We start from the raw sequence: 18,427 nt of genomic DNA on the forward strand, positions 1-18,427 counted from the left end.
ATGTGTGAGCAGAAAAGGATAATACTTTTAAAGAAACTGAAGTATTTGGGAGGTTGGTAGACATGTTAATTAGGTATCTTGTCCTATATTTCTAAATGTCATTCTTGTTTCTATATTTAGTAACTCAGTTAAGGAGACAGTAACCTACATGGTGAATGCCATGCATTGTGTCATCCTGAATGTATTACAGGGATAGCTGTCCATATGCCTCTTTCAGCAAATAGTTTCTCCTTCCAGTGAAGCTGTACTTGAATGTCAGACTGTGTGTTAAAGAGCCTTTATCCCTGATCAATCAATAGTTTGGCAGCGAGAGCCTTATAAGGCTGTTAGGGCACTATCTCCAATGGGCACATTCCTTTGTCACATACTCCATTTAGCAGGAGATCATATTGCAATTTGCAGTGAGCAACTTTACTTTTCAAACCGAAATAGGACTTCAAGTGTCTTGGGGAAAAAAAAGTATTTACCTTTATACTTATTTTTTTATTTCAGTCTTCTAAAGAATGAGGAGGAATTCAATGGCAAGAAAAACCTTTACTGAAGCCACAATTGGAGTTCTAGTACAAGTTTCCCAAGGAAAAAAAATTAATAGTTATTAGTACTTGACGAAGAACTTTTTTTCCCGTGGCACTTTGAATTGCTGTATCGTATATGCTCATCTATTACTCTGTAGTGAGTAGTGAGTGGACCATAGGTGATGGCCTGCACCCTACTAACCCTGGAACATCATACAAACCCAGTGTTTCCACATCTGCCTATTAATACCTTTAATGAGTTACTCAGGTGGACCTTGATGGTAAAAGAATGGACACAGCTGTAAAGGAAGATTCATGAAACAGCTAGCCCAGCATAGCTTAAAATCCTATACCAGAAAAAAACATATAGATTCATGCTTCTATGAGCAACAATAATGTACCTGTCTTACATTAGAAAGGTCACAATATGAGCGTTACCTGTGGGTCTAACAATGACTGTAGAGATGAACAGTACATGAATAATAATGCACAGGATGCTGCTTAATGATTTGCTCTAAAATCCAGAAGTCTTGGGCAGCACTACAGGTCTTCTGGGCAATTCTTTATTTTATAACTGAGGAGATGATACAGTGGTTTTTCATTGCAGCGTTTTACCACCAGACACCTGCCTTGCGTGTTTTTGACAGGAAACGGGAAGACAAAATGACAGACAAACTCAGAACTGCTGGCAGACAGATAAGCATTTTTTTGGTTGCTACTGTTGGCTATTTTTTGCCATCTCTTGCATTCTAGTGAGAATTTTGAAACATTCCCTTGTAGTTATTTAAAGAACTTAAGAACATCCATACTACATCAGATGAAAGGTCCATGCTGCCCTGTATCATGTTTCCAAAAGTGATGGCCTGCTCAGCTCTAGTGAAGGGTAAAAGAAGAAGTGTTTAGTGATGTACCCCCTGAATACTCTTCTAGTCTTCAATAACTTGTTCTTACGAAGTTCCTGGGTGATTAGCAGTGTCCATGTAACTAAAACTCTGAAAGGATTTCTCCTCCATAACTTTTCCACTTCCCAGTAGAGTTGACTTGTCCAGGAGCACAGTATCTGCACACCCAGTGACTAGAAATTTCACAGCAAAAGGTTTTTTGGGTAAAGAAGCAGCTCCTCTTGCTTCTTTGAAACGTGACACCTCTTAACTTATTTCATACCTCACACTTACATTGCATGAGACAGTGAACAGATAATTCCTATTTATTAGTTCCCCATGACCTTATAGACCCATATTCCCCCCCTAGTTGCCTCTTTTCTAGATTGAAGATTTCTTTAAACAGAAGCCATTCAATAGCACTGATCATCCTTCTCCTTCTCGGGATAAGGAAGTGCACACAGTATTCAAGAAGGCAGCTCATATGGAGGTATAAAATGGTTTAATCATAACACTTTTGTTCTTTATTCCTTTTCAAACAGTTCCAAACATTCTGTTTAGTTGTTAGCTTCTACCACACAAAAGCTGATATGTTTGTGGAAATTTCTATTACTACCTCAGGATCTCATCACAAAGCGGTAATGGTGAAACTACTGACCGTAACTTTCTATGTGAAATAAGGATTGCGTTTGGCATGCACATGACTTGACACATATTCCTTTCTCAAATCATTCTTGATAGGTGATAAACATTTACTGTGATATGAATCTAGTACATTTAAATAGTTTCTAACCTTTATGGGTCTGAATGTCACAGCTGCCCCTTTACTCCTCTTGTTTACTGACCTCTTAATTTTTTGCAGTGCTTTGCTGGAGGTAAGCAAACTATGTGGAAGTGGGAGAGTTAGCTTTTATTGCTCTTGCAGGAAGGTTAAATGCATTACAGTTCTTGCTGGAAAGCAGCTGTTGGACTGGCACATTTTAAAGCCTCAAGTCTTATACGTGGGGGTTACTTTTTGATGCTATGAAATTACTCTTCTGATTTTAATGTGAGTTTTCTTTAACATAGAGCACTTCTCTGAAGACAGATAACCTCCCTCATCTTTCCTCTGTACATTTTGTTCTGTTACTAAACTGTCTTTTTGACAAACTTCTTTCCACCCAATTTTCTGATGTGTTTATGAAGTCAATATTCTTATTTATGGCTAGATATCTCCATTTTTTTCTTAGACTCAGTATTCTAGTCCATATTCTGACCTCAGTTATATTCTTGAAATCCAAATTGGTGTCAGTAGGAGTATTGATGTTAATATTTATTCAGGAGGTTTTTCACAGAACTTGGATTTTCTTTTTCACATAGGTGGATCATCTCCTGTTGAATTATGGCTCAATAACTTTGCAGAGTATATATTCTGGTCCAGGTCCCATACATACTATTTTCAATTTTCAGCAGCCTCATCGAGACCATACTTTTCTGCACATTTTATATTGATGACATTTGCAAAGAGAAAAAAATCAGTTATTCAGTTCTGGAGCTGAACAATCTTTATTGTAAAATCTTAAGTTAGAAAGATTTAAAAACACTCAGAACACCATTACATGCAGGTAAGGCCTCTACATTATAATAAGCCTTTGATTTAAAGTTTGGATATTCTTTGTGAAGCTGAAGCTGGAACACCAAAATCTGTAGTCCTTTCTTTCCCATGTTTTTTTACCTCCATTTTATTTTTCTATTTTGCTGGTTAGATAACTTTAAATCACTCTTGTCCTCTCCATATTAACTGATGATTTTGGTAGGAATTGTATTTTTCAGGGTTTTTTCTTTGCTTTTGAAATAGAGTAGGTAGATAAGGGAAAATTGCCTATGAACTGCTAGACATGAAAATTTTTCTCATTGATTTTTTTTGCTGCAGACAAAGGTTTTTTACAGAAAATATATAGAATGCCTTTATACTTCCAGATAGGAATAAACAGTGGGTGATTGGAAACTTTACTACTAGAGTGAGAACTAATTCTTCATTTTCTGAAGACCATCTGGAATGTTTCCAACTGAGAAAGCCACTCAGTTGTACCTAAACCAGGTGTAACAATCAGAGGAACTGCATCGCCTGCTCACAACCTATTATCTGCCCATTTTCAGTTTTTTCTACTTACTGTTTTGCTGTATAACAAGGGAAGTCTTTAATTCTCATAGCTCTTTTCTCCTTAGAATGAGCATACCAAGGATGTTGTAAAATATTGTGGAACGTATAGTCTCCACAATGCAAAAATATAGATTAAGAGATTCAAGAGGAAACATCGTAATGTTCCTCCTATTTACAAAAAGATTTTTTCATGAATATCACACGAATATGAACACATTTTTACAGTTTTACAATTCAAGATTTCTGTCTGGAACAAACAAAACATTCAACAACAGTGATTGTTCCCAAAATTTCAAAAGGATAGTGATGCAGTATCTAAATGTTCTTAAGTATTTGCTAGTCATATTCCAGATCTATGCAGTACAGTATATACCATGTTGAGATAGTAAATAGTAGTTATTATTAATGTTGTCGTTATCATCATCAGTGTTACAAGTGGAGAAAAAGGAAATAGTTATACAATTCAATTCAATGGGAATTTTTTATAGGTTCCAAAAATAGCAGATTTAGGTCAATGTTATTTCTAGACTCTGAACAAGTGCTGTAAGCTAATGGTTCCTATTCATACTTGTCAACACAGCAGCGGTTAGTTGATATAAAGATAAGAATGACCCTTAAAGTTTGTTTCTTATGATTCCAGACCCGTTATAACACCAGGGGAAAAAGACCACTTTTAAACCCAAATGGTTTAACACTAGAAAATAATATTTTCTAAAACAATAATAACTTAGAGGAGAAGCATGCTTCCAATTGGTTTATTCTTCAATTGTGCATGCTATCTGCACCTAACCGTTTTCTGAAAACTATTGCTGCATATATAGCAATTTGCAATGTAATATCCTTTTGTAAAATTTTGACAAAAAGAAACACATTTTCTCCTATACATTTGAGTGTATGTTTTTACACTCCTTTTATCATGTACATTCAAGTGTAAAAAGGAAGTTTTTACACTTCCTTTTATCATGTACATTCTTAACATATCAGAAGGGAGATTATGGCATACCTATTTAGATGTCAGATATCCAAAACCACTGAAGACTAAGAGTCATTTGGGTAATGTCTTACTATGATATTTTAATTACATTTCTTTAAGGAAACTCCTAAAGTTTTCACTGCATCTATGTGCTATATCAAGAAAACTTTCTCAAGCAAGTCTTTTAAAAGTCCTCCTTTTGTACAGAAGGAATATTGTCTTGGCCCACAGTAGCTTAACTGTAATGGCAAGCGACTGGTTGGAAACAACTGAAGATGTAGTCTCTGAAATGCATTGCCACCTCTTCCTACATTGCCTTACTCTGCACAATGCATCTTCTTCAGTCCCAATGTGGCAAACCTATGCTCACACCATTCACATCCCTAGTGAAAATGTACCATTCTCTTTCAGCCGTCCCTGTCCTGATTGAAAAGGCACAGCAGTCATTTTGAATGGTTGAATAGCTGACGAGCACACTTTTGAAAAGCCCGAGTGATTTGCATGTTTCTGTGTGAACTCCTCTTTTATCAACCCTTTAGGAAGAGTTCCTTCCATTCCTGGTCCAAGAGATCCAGTATTAAAATGTAATAGTAGACAATCGCAGCCCTTTGTTTACTTGTTCCTTCTCTTTCCCATTTCTTCTCATAGGTGTAATAAGAACAGCTTTGCCAAATATGGACAGAGAAGTGAAAGAACAATATCAAGTTCTAATCCAAGCCAAGGACATGGGAGGACAGCTGGGAGGACTAGCTGGTACTACCACTGTAAACATTACTCTCACGGATGTCAATGACAACCCACCCAGATTTCCTAAGAGTATGTTGTATTCCAAATGCACTAATTTTCAAATAAGCATAACTGAAGGTATTAATGTGAAAAATCCTTTAGATAAGGAATTGAGATCCAGGAAGAAGAACAGTATATGATGAAAAAATTTAGAATATACTGTTGTTTTTTTAAATAATTTAAAGCTTAATTTGAAAGTATGAGTTTTGAGTGTTTAAGACGAAATATATCATCATTCCACAGGACCAGCCTGAGCCTGAGAGTTCATTTCATTTACACTTTAAAAATGATTTGGGAAATACTCTTTTGTCAAGGAAAACTGGGTGATCCCCTTCAAATGACAAAAGGTTATAACCTGAGACTTCCAGGTACCAAAGACAGAACTGGCTCATGCTAAGCATTGTTGTTATGATGATCAGGAACAGATTTTTTACATGTCTTGGCCCAGAAGATTATATCTGTCCTTGAAAACACTTACAGTCTCAAAATAGTGATCATCCACTGACAATTTATAATATTTCATATCAATTAGTTTAAATGAGACTTTTCAGAAGTATGCTAATTTAAAGATTTTCATAGTCTGTGTATGATTAGCAGGATTGTCACTTACTGCTCTCCTTAAATTTACTGAAGTTTTGTATATTCTGTAACTTTGAAATGCAGACACTAATCAAGCATAAACCTTGATAACTGTGCCAAAACAATTAGCTGCTAAAAGCTGTTAATAAGGCAAATTCATATTAGAACATTCGTGTAACTTTGCAGTAAGATCATGGCAGGTTTTTACTTTGTATCTCCTTTCTTGCACATGAATTGTAAACCCACTTTACGTATTATAAATGCTCCTTACGTACCAAACCACACCTGAAACTTCACAGTTTTCTCTCATACAAAAATTCTTGTTCTTCTTTTCCTCAGTATGAAAATATATTGCATTTCTGCAGGCATGTAAGAATGACCATGTTAAGACAAAGATCCATCTGGCCCTGCCTTCTGTCTCTTACACTGACATCTAGAGGGCATACATAACAGGCCAAACAATACTCCAGAACATTTCCTCAGTTTCTAACTATTTTTAGCCCAGATGGTGTCTTTGTATTTAGCAACCCTCAATGGATTTTTCTTACAGCAAGTTGCCCCGCTGCTGTGAAATTTATATAAAATTTCAGAGTCCACAACATCCTATATTAGTGAGGTGCACAGATTAATCATATATTGCACAGCAAACAGCTTCCCCTCATTTGTTTTGAATCCATCCCTACCTATCTACCTGCATGCTGACCTCTTTAAAGAATTCAGAAAGCATTGCAAAATATGACCTTTATTTAGAAAAGCTGTGTTGAGTTTTTTTCAGTATGGGATATTCTCCATGAGTCCATTAATCCTCCTGCTACTGTTTTGCCCTGTGCATGTAGTCATATACATCCTTAGCTGCCCTGAACTCCCTGGAAATCTTTGGGGAAAAAAATCAGTGTTATGTTATCACCTCCAAGACTTCATGTGCCATAGTGGTTTGAAGCAAAATATTACACATCATAATAGTTCACTTTTTTCATCCTTCAGGCTCTTGGGCATGTAACAGCTAATCCCAATGATTTGTTACTGTTGTGTCTGTTCGTTCCACAACTGCTTCTATAGCTAATTTAACCTTCTCATGAGTCCCCCATAAAGAAGGGTTCTAGAATAGAAAAATTCCCCAGCTATTCTATGCTGAACACAAAGAAAAAAATGCATTAAGTTTTACATTTGTGATCTTATCTTCTCTGAGCACTTCTTCTATATCTCAGTTTTGTGTTGGCTTTACACAGTTCCTCTCAGGCTTTTGCCTCCAGATGTCTTTAAAAGACAATTATTATTAGCTTGTTTGCCAGAGATTTATTCAAACTCATTTTTTGTCTTCTTTATTGTGGTTTTACAGATAAAGCAAATTTTATGGTTCTTTCTATTGTCCTTCCTGAGACAGAACTTCATTTTTTTGAAAGATGTGTTCTTGCTTTTATTAGCTATGTTGTTTACCCTTACTGACTTGCTTTTTAATGAGTGCTGTGCATTTGCTGTGGGTCTTCAAAATGGTGTCCCTAGATAGCATCCACACCACCCACAGTGATTTAACTGTCTCAGCTATTCCATTCAGATTTTTTATAGCAATACCCCTCAGTTTTATTTATTTCCACTTTTTTTTTTTTAATTTAACTGAGTACAACCGTCATGTAATTTTGGCTTTTATTGCTCCTGCACAGATACTGCATTTAAACTCATTATGGTTGCTGTAAAATTTAGAAGAACTAAAGAACTTTTCCTGACTAGCTAGCGTTAATACTGTTCTCTTCTTTAAGTCTTATTTGACTTAGAGCTTCCTTTAACAACCATCATTATTCCTCCACTGATAAGGCCTACTTTGCCTTTCCTGTGTATTTTGCTCCTTGGTACTGCCTGCCTGACTGATTTTCTTGTTTCCCACAGATTTCGAACATTCCTATTATGCTGATATTCTTTTTTAGCATTAGACATAAAAGCTACCCATACTAGTTCCCATTTTAACCCTTGGCTTTATACCGTGGCTTGCTTTCTCCTCTTTACTGGACCCTAGTTTGATTCTGTGTGATCTACCATTTCTGCATTTCCTACTGGACTACTGTCACCTTTTGTATCATTCTTCAGTGAAGAATGCATAATTCTGGTGACTGCACCTTTTATCTGTATCACCCATTAGTACTTTTGCATTTTTTTAAATTTTGTGCTTTCCAACACCTGCAAATTTTCCTTAACTTTTCAGCTAGAATCACAAAGGTCATAGGAAAGGTTTTAAACTGTCTGAAGCCTCTTTTTCCTACAGCTGAAATGAATTTTGCATCTTCTCTATGGGCACCCATTCTTTAGCAAGTACCCCTACTTTCCAATGATGTGAATGAGTTCTCCTTACACCTTTTTCTCAGCCAGGCATTTAAAGCTTTGGCTTTCCATCCTTCTCTCCCTGATTGTACTTAGTGAGACAGTTTCAGACTACGCTACTATGAATGTCCTTCACTTCAGCTTTCACTTGCCAGCCTAAATTTCACCCCTAAGGCCTCTGTCCAGTCTTACCTTATTTTGTCAGTGCTCACATGGACTACAGCCCCTGGCACCTCCTTGTATTTCCTGACATCCTGCCGACACACTTGTGAGATGCTCCAAATCTGGTCAACAAGCAAATCATCCCAGAGGGTCTCTTTGAACCAACATTACCTCTGTCCTTATCCTCAATACTTGTTAAACTGCCCACAAGTGCAGTCTGCTCCTTCCTTTCAGCTGGAACCCCTGCTGTTGGAAGGGTAGCATAGGTGCAAGAAGAAAGAATGTAACTTCCTGGAAACTGAAAAGCTCAGCACATTGGCAAGTTCCTTGGGCCCAATGCTCTTTCCCATGTCTGATTTTCGTTGTATATTTTACTTTCTTTGCTGTTAGGGACCTTAGTAATTTTCTATTTTATTGTATGCCTTCATCTACTATGGTGTTGCAAAAAATACACGAGTCTCACATAACGTGAGACAGTTTTCATGACACAGAGAAATCATGGAATATATCATCCTCTTTGAAGAAGATAGCCTTGAGATCTCATTTAATGCATGCACAGTAGTTATGACGTCTTTGCCCAATTGTTGCTATGAAGGAGCAAAAAAAATCACAAGAGACCAACCTTGTCCTGTGCTTTGCATACTAATAGGGTTGAAAACCTTTTCTTTCTATTATATCAAATGTCACAGAAGCTGAATTATAGCAGTGACTCTCAACAAAACAGAAGAGAATAATATTGGAAGTTCATGTTGATATTGAAAATAATAAACATTTAGCATGGCTTACAAGCTAAAATGTCAGTATGGGGACTCTAGCGTATTGGAACAAGCTTGACCAAGGCAGACAATTACCTGAAATATTCTTTTCTTTTGGGATGTGTTACAGGAAAAATATTTATGTTCTTGTAAACTAAGGACTTCTGCTTAATCAAAATAGTAAAAGCAAAAATCCTGATCAATGAGGATTTACTTGATTAAGCAGTATGTGAGATGATGTCTCATGTGCCTGAAATTCACAAGGCTAATTACAGCTAAACAAAAATAATTAACAGAGAAAAAGTTGAGTATGAATTTTATTTCTACTATAGTAACTGTATTTTTCAGTTTTGCTCTTTGAAAACGTTGCAATGATTCAGAGTAACTGCCTGCCGGGAAATGGAGTTTGTCATTTGCTTGACTACCATAGCTAAAAGGATACTTGTGCAGAATTTTAGTTTATGTGAAAAATAAGCCTTTAAAATCAGGTCCAGGTAGGTGCCAAGTTCAGGTCTGGCAAGAGCTAAGGAGCCCTCGCTGTTGCCGGGAGTTGAGACCTCCAGCATCACATTACTCATTGTTGGCCAACGAAGCCAGGAAGTCCAAGTGCAGACTGAAAAAAGGGACTGAAGGTCCTTTAACACTAACTGCTGTGGGGTAAATGTTTTTGCATCACATAATCAGGACGACAGTTTCCCAAAGCGCTTATACCAAAGATGTCATGCTATAGATTACCTTATCAAATAAGAAGATATTAGTTATCACAGAATAAAGTTTAAATTTCTTTTCTGAACTCAGTTAAGCTGAAAAAAAAAAGATTTCATGGTAGAAGTGGGAGAACATATATTATTAATAGTTGGAAGAAGCTGCATTGATAAATAATACATTACAAGCTTGCCAAAAACATGTATCACAGAATACCTTCATCTCATCGAGGGTCCTTTAAGGAGACAGGCAGGTTCAGGTGGGATATCAGCATCCAGTGATGAAAAACCACTGACTATCCTGCTGAACATGGAATTTTTTATTTAGAACCTGTGCTTTTGAGTATATTCAGTGGGGAACTCCCACCTTGCATGTGTCACAGTAATGAGGAGTGTAACAAAGGGGAACCTCTAAACATCATATATTTCAATCAGAGTTGTTTGACCTGCAGGTATCTATTGGCCCACATTTCAGAAAACTGAGACACTTCAGAAAACTGATATTTTCTTTATAACTAGAAGGAAAAATGAATCTGCATGATTCTATTAGTGGAAATTTATTTCCAAAAGTGTTTTATATGTGTCTTGCCTGACTCTTCATTAGTACACTGACTTTCTGCATTATTGTGCATGTTTCATTATTAAAGATAGAACTTCTTCATAAATATTAAAATAAATGTTTCATACCAAAGTTTGATTCTTGCCAAAACCAGAAAAAAATAAGGCAAAGACTGAAAGAGAAAGTACTTTTCCTATCATAGCAATGATGTTCGAGCAATTAAATGAAAATTTGGTGTAACACAACATTGCCTTTGAACAGAGAAGAGTGGATAAAAGCTGTTTATCTGTAGGCATGCATCCTGGTCCAGAAGGGAACTGATGGCCTTTCTCTCTCAGCTACTCACATACGTGATAGCTGGTTAAGTAAAAAGACAGTTCAGTACATCCTTCTTAGAAGCTAATGGGCTAACCCTTAACGCCTCAAGCATTAGACCAGTCTGAGCTAGCTGTAAGGACAACTATGGCTTGTTTCCAACTCTTAAAATAAGCTTCAAGAAAGGATGGATGGGTTGTATTTACTTCAACATTTAAATGACAAAAACTGTATAATTAGTTGGTATAAATTATACTTTATGGAATCAAACCAATTAAGTGAAGTGGTTGATTCATATTTTGTAAGGTTATTGTGCTTCAGTTTTCCTGTCTCTTTCTTTTGTTCACTGATGACAGAGTGACTGTGAAAGCAATTTAGAGAAATAAACCCTTATATACTGAGCAATAAAAGCACATGGGAATCATTTTAGTCAAAGGAATAGTATGTCTTTTTATTTTAATATGACATAAATATACTTTTAGAGGATAAGGCCCTGAGATAGAAGAAATGCAAGTGAATTTTAAAATTTATACAGTTTTTATTCTGATATTAGCAAGTGAAAGACCATTCTCAAGTGTCTTATGAAGTCAGCAATAAGTTGGGTTTATTTTTTAGATATGTGTTTTTAAGGTGACACTTCCTTAAGTTACTTTTTTTATTCGAAAGAAATATTTGGCTAAAGCTATGTTTTATCATACCATTTCCAACTCACTGGAGAAGTCAATATTGTAGAGGAATGATTGAAAACTGTTTTTAATAGAAGAAAAATGAATTAAGGTTTGGACCCAATACTTGAATTTTGTCTTGTGAACTTGTGCACATCTTGGCTTTAAAAAAAAACAGCTCTCTGATGGTCAGAAACCATTATCTCAGAGCTGTTTTGCAACCACGTTTAAAATGTTCAGACAGCTGTAGAGCAACACCTAGACATCACAAGGGCCAGTTTTTTGCTGTCATTGGTCTTTCCAGAAGCATCCCAGTTAAATCCATCAAATTAGTTTGCATAAAACAGCATGGCAGATTTCCAGAAATGCTAACAGGCTTGCAAACAGAAATGCAAGTATTAATCTTTCTGGTAATGACACCTTAAATAAAGCAAGATTGAAGGATCATTCCTAAGACCTTGCACATTATCTGCCTGTCCATACTGTAGCGTTTTGCAGCTAATTGGATTTGGATTTCAAGAGTGGCCAGTACAATGTATTTCACAGAATGTATTAAACCCTCCACTGGAGACAGCAGAGGAAACAACAATCTTAAATAGAAAAGTCAACAAAATGGACAATTCAGAAACTGCAAAAAAATATCTTTCATTGATGCAATTTCAGGAATTCCAGTGCAAGTGAAAAAGACCTTTATAAGAGAGAGCTTTTTTTTTTTTTTCTCTTAGTTGTATAACGCTTGCATGTTACTTGAAAGATCTATTACCTGCATGATCTATTATGTAGATCTATTATTTCTTTCACAATTAAGATATTAGGAATAGATTTTACGTATTATTACCCTTTAGATAGCATCTATTTTCAGTGATTATTTATTGGTTCATAGCATATTTTAATAGGTTTACTTTCAAGTACTAAAATCTGTAGAAATATTTTGAAAGGAAAGACAACCAAGTGCTGAACTTGGAATAGTCTGCCTATACATACATATGCATACACCCTCTGGATTGAAAACTCTTATCATAGTTATTTATTTATATATTCTGGGAAGCTTAGTACATCACAGAAATTGCACACACACTATTTAGCATAGGTTTTACTATATAAAAGCAGGTCAATTTTGTTCACTCAGTAAACTAAATGTGGCTGATTCCATTCATGTGGCTTTGAACCAGTCTTGCTCAGATTTTATTGCAAAATTGGGTTCAGAAGCAGAGTGCAAGTAAAAGGTCCTCTGGTCCACATGAGACAGAAAGAAAAATCTTTTAACCCGCTGCTTGGGATGAGTGGCCTATGAGAGAGAAGTTCCACAGATAATGATATCTGCTTTTAAAGATTTCAGAAGAATACAACACAGATCCTACCCAGTAGTAAATTAGACATTTACAGAAAAGGACTGTGTGATTAAAAAAACTATTCTGTTAACTAACCTAAAAAATTAAAACAATGAAAACAGAGATTTTGATTAAAAAAAAAAGATGAAGAAGATTTATTCCCTCCCTTCTTGGACAATTTGCTAGAAAACTTACTTGGGATTAAGGTTCAGAGCTCCGACCTGTCTAATTATGTATTGTTACAAGTCTGCCCAACTTTCTGGGAAGTTGTTCCACCCACTGCAATTGAGATAGGGAAGTATGGCTTTCTCTTGGTACTCCTGTTAAAGTTGTTGTGCTTTGTATACAGCATCTGTATCTTCATTGACTCTCGGAATGAAAACGAGTCTATCTTTCATTGATTAAAGAATTTGCCGGGCAGACAAGATGCCCTAAAGCAGTTCCAGCAACTAATTACTTATTTCATACCAAATGGGACATACTTGCACAGGACAGGTGGACAGATTCATTGCAGACTAGCCTGCAGGCAGTAATTAGGTGGGAGACCAAGTCAGAGCTTGCTTTGAATCAGAAAGGGAGGGAAGGTTGAATCCTGGTCTACTCCGTCTTTGTTAATTTTCTAACCACTATGCCATAAGACATAAAGGTGTCCTGGTTTCAGCTGGAATAGAGTTAATTTTATTCCTAGTAGATGGTATAGTGCTGTGTTTCCGATTTAGTATGAGAAAAATGTTGATGACACACTGATGTTTTAGTTGTTGCTAAGAAGTGCTTATACTAAGTCAAGGACTTTTCAGCTTCCCATGCTCTGCCAGGTGCACAAGAAGCTGGGAGGGGGCACAGCCAGGACAGCTGATCCAAACTGGCCAAAGGGCTATTCCATACCACATGACATCATTCTTGTTATATAAACTGGGGGGAGCTGGATAGGGGGAAGTGATCGCTGCTCAGGGACTGGCTAGGATCGGTTGGCGGGTGGTGAGCAATTGCATCGTGTATCACTTGCTTTGTATATTCTATTATTATTATTATTATATTTCAATTATTAAACTGTTCTTATCTCAACCTGTGAGTTTTCTCACTTTTACTCTTCTGATTCTCTCCCCTATCCTACTGGGGAGGGGGGAGTGAGCAAGCGGCTGCTTGGTACTTAGTTGCTGGTTAGGGTTAAACCACAACAAAAGGGAAAAAAGCACCAGCTTGGTTCTGTAAACCCAGCTTAAATCTTTCAATGTCAGAAAATCTTAAGCAGGTCTGATTTCCATTTACCTGTGAGTTTTTGGTAAACTAAAACTTTATTTTTAACTTGAACATATATTTTAACCAACAATTTCAATGAGTGATGGAAGACAGGAATGCAAAGACTCCAGAAATGGGCCCATGCAATTGTAAGCCAGTCATGAAACCAGCAGCCATGCAGAGGTCATCATAATTTTGGATTGTTACACCAATGAGTCACTTAACTACAGCTTTAACACCAGCAAAACAGTGGTCAAATCAGTACATGAATAAATAGTAGCAGACCAGTATTTGCACAGTGCTCTTACAGGAATCAGAAGAGGACTTAGGGTAACTCCTCTTTAATCCAGGTTCCTTCCAAGTCTCATACTATCTGCATCTCTGCCTCCTCCTCCTCTGGCCTTCTCTTTCCTCCTCACCCTGTCTATCCTTACATTCAACATGCCTTCAGTATTCCTTCTCCTAAAAGAGACACAAATTTATCCTTGATCTCATTTCATCTTGTAACTACAGTGTGGCCATGTCCTCATTCTCCTCCCTAAGTGGTTTTTTTCTCCCTAGTAATAACACTGGTAAAATAATTTATCCTTTGTTGGTTCATTTTCAGCTCTGAGTCTCTCCAGATTTTGCTGTACTGAGATCATGAGTCTTCACCAGCTCAGATAAGCTCTTTACAGCTCCATCTTGCTTGGTTTGGCCACTACACTGTCAGCTCAGTGACCCTTGCCTGCTGTTTCTATTTGACCCACCTGAGTTAGCTACACGTTTGACAGCTAGTCATAAAAAAGCCTCTGTACTTTTTTTTTTCTACACCACCACTTAATCAGTGCAATTATAAACATTTTTACATAGACTAAAATAAGGTATACAAAGGCTCATTTTATTTTGCTTTGAAGACTTAAAGAAGGGCGTGAGAGTGTCAGGGAAAGTTCCTGGACGTTTAAATCATCTATACTGTTAGCCTTAGCACAGTCACTGGGCACAGTTTTGACCAACACCAAGTAAAGATTTCTCAGACAAATTCAAGGCATTTGGAGAAATTAGTATAGATCAGGAACTATTCTCTGCAGTCACTTTCCATGAAGCTGACCTATTTTGGTGTGGATAAAAGAATTTAATAACATGGAAATAGGCCATTCTATACTGGCTAGCTTCCGGACCACAGAGTACAGCTGGTACATGAAATTTCTTTGTGTAGTTGTAGCTTTTTTGAGCCTGTGCTTTGCAATCCAGGCCATGCAGCCCACCTTGGGTCACAGCACCTGACAGTTAAGTAGGCTTGTGTTACTGTTACTGGTGTGTGTGCAACATAAAGGAGTTAACATAAAATTCAACATCTATACAGATTTCTATTTACACATTTATTTCTATTATTTTTTCTATTATTTCTATTCTTTTTCTATCTTTCTATTATTTTTTCCAACTTTCTATTATTTTTTTCTTATTCTTTTCCACATCAGAATTCTGCAAGCACTTTCAGTAAGAGCTGATTTGCCCCCAAAACTGGATGTAGTCTTAGTAAAACCTCCCTAGAAACTTTTTTTTTTTTTTTGGGGTAGCTATCACTGTTGCATGCTCTTGATCATAAAGCATCTTGAAGAGTGAAACATTTGATTCAGACTGAACAATGACACAAAACCCAACTAAAGCATAATGTAAAAAATCTTGAGAAATAGACTGGAGGGAGAAATATTCAGTTACCATAGATTCTCAAAACACTAAATGTTTAGTAAATTTTACATCTGCTACACTTATATCGTTGTTTAACTTTCTCAAGAATGCATAACTAGCAAAGGCTATTCTTAGAGGACTGTTTGAAGTACTGATTGAATGAAACAAAATCCTCTTTAAAGCTCTAAACTAAGAGAGATTGAACCTTCAGCTGCAAAGCAGAGCATGAAAACAAATATAGCTATTTCTTGGTATTATTCCATAACCAATGAAAAATATAGGTAATTTGTCACTAGGTAAAATGTAATGCTATGATTGTACAGTAAGCAATAGTCCAAGAAATACAAATGAGCACAGTAGTGGTTAGAAGTTAAATATTATCTATTGGTCATAAAATTCTGTTGTTAGTCTGCACTTATCCAATTCATTTCCCCCCTGTCATTAGGTTTAAGTGGTAATTGATCATTAACAACAAGATTTATAGGTCAATTATTTTTAAGCACATCATTATCATCATAGTAGATTATTATAACTAATAATTGTATTTTACATCTGCTACCTTCTGTATAGAAGGTGTAAACAAATACGGTTCATAGAAATTCAGCAACCTTTGGCAGGAATCATGACATTCATTCCATCCCAATGTGTTTTCTATGAGGAGCGGTGAAGAAATTATTCATTCAAAACACAGAGAGTATTTAGATTGGATGTATGAAATTATCCACGGTAACCTTGGGATGGCTTAAAAGCACTATGCATCTCCACCTGCTCTGATACTGAAGAGTAGCTAGGGCTACAGATTTAACAGCACGGGGTTGCCTTGCAATGCCTTGAGAATTGGTTGCAAATTGACTCAGACTACAGTGTTACTTGCTGTGTCACTATAATTTCTGGCAGCATCTGCCTTTTCCCCGAGGCCTTCCATCCAAGTAAGAAATCAACACAGCTTTTCTGCTTCTGACTGTGGTGGGCTTGCTCTCTGAAAATTTAGAGGCTACAGCGCAACATGAAGTGAAACAGACCATACATAATTATCTAATTATTATAACAATAGTTTAGGCTCGTGATTTTCAGAAATACCTAACAACCACAGTTGAAGTCAGATTTTCAGGAGTGCTCCCCTCCTTGTAAAAGCATTAAAAGGGATGCCTAAAAAGTGCTCGCAACAATCCAAAGGTTCCTACTGACAGCAATAGGAGCTACAGATACCAAGAGTTTTGAAACTGTCTTCTCTGAGTCCAAAATACATGTTTAGTTGAATTTTTGCATAAAGCAAGCTATAGAAATAAAAAGAAAATGACAGAAATATTCTAGAGGAACTCTTTCAAGTTTTCTCTCAAATTCATGACAATTATTTTTTTCTCAGTGGCTTCCACAGCAAATTTTATGATCTTATAAATGTGATCACCAATGCTCTCAAGAGAAGGATCTATAATTAAGCACTCACTACCCACAGATTTCATTGCAAAAGGAGCAGTATTTATATAGAGATCGCACCTTTAAACACTTAAACTGGAAGACATAAACATCACTTTTGATAAGTTGATCATACTTGCTGTAAAGTATAAGAGACTACAAATATGAGGCCAATTGCCATCCTATTGTATCATTATTTTTTGATCTGTATCACACACTGAATGGCAAGTATTTTAAAGAAACTACATACAGTAAACCAAAACTTAAAACAAAGAACAGTAAACTATTATGCACTTGTACTTGATTTCACATTTTATCTTTAGAAATAATAATTTTCTGCTTCAGACTGTGCCAACATGGTGAAGAAAAGTAATATATATTTTAGGGAAAACAATTTACATAAAATATACCCGATAAGCATGTGACAATCAAAGATTCACAGGGAGTCTTCTGAGTATTACAGATGTTGAGCATGTTTTGTTTAGGTGATTTTAGGCATGCAACTTAGGTGTGACTTGAAGGACTAAAGATAGGGCCCTAATTTCCTTAGTCGATGGAGAGAAAAATGATTCTTCCAATACAGATGATTTAGAGCATTTGGCTTAGATCCTAAAGTAAATGGTTTGACCACATTCTTAAGAGTGAATAAATTATAGTAAAATTGTGTTATTATATTTTGTGCCAGAGTAATAAATATGAAAAAGCTCCTGCAAGATATTTAAGAAGCAAAGATGTTAAGCAGAGCATTACAAACTCTGTATCCCATCCTCAGCAATATACTTTTTATCATGTTAACATTTCACATATATCATGCAATTCAAATTTTATAGAGGGAATAAGTGTATTGATTTATTTCATGGTAACAGTGTGATCACCAGAATATTACCAATAGACCTACCTGATAAATGCCAATTACATGCTGCCTGAGATTCTGAAAAAGGAAAGACATTTTCTCCTGAAAACTATCCTTTTTCTATCCGTAAGGCATGCTACAACGTGATAATTCTTTGTAACTACTATATAACTTACATAAAAACATTTGATTCAAGCTTTTAAATTAGACCCCCAAAAATTATTTTTCTCATTGTATTTTGGACTTTTTTTACTGACTTTTTTTGTTGGTAATAATTTCTTAAACAGTAGACTGGATATTAGCAGTACAGTTCTTTATTGGTCATGACACATAATAAAGCTGATCATCTACAATTGGTTTTCCACGTAAGCCCTCAGCGATCTAGGAAGCACGTTGTCTAACACATTGCGTTGTCTAACATGCATTGACAAAGTCAGACTTCGCACAGATGACCATTTAGCCAACACTTTTCTGTATAGCAAGACCAATGGAAGGGGAAGTGATAATGGTAGAATCTTTCCTATATAGTAATAATAGCATGAATAAAGCAGTTACTCAGGAATGTGA

General features: G+C 36.2%; 1 protein-coding gene across 1 annotated transcript in view; it reads left to right on the forward strand.

Annotated features, from left to right (window-relative positions):
• The window catches only part of CDH12 (cadherin 12), a 165,799-nt gene that overhangs the window by 89,970 nt on the left and 57,402 nt on the right, over positions 1 to 18,427 (forward strand). The window contains exon 4 of the mRNA XM_075495640.1: positions 5,161 to 5,328. Within this exon, the coding sequence (XP_075351755.1) occupies positions 5,161 to 5,328 (168 nt within the window). The remainder of the gene's footprint in view (positions 1 to 5,160; positions 5,329 to 18,427) is intronic.

The sequence above is a fragment of the Mycteria americana genome, chromosome 2, assembly GCF_035582795.1.
Source record: "Mycteria americana isolate JAX WOST 10 ecotype Jacksonville Zoo and Gardens chromosome 2, USCA_MyAme_1.0, whole genome shotgun sequence".
NCBI lineage: Eukaryota > Metazoa > Chordata > Aves > Ciconiiformes > Ciconiidae > Mycteria > Mycteria americana.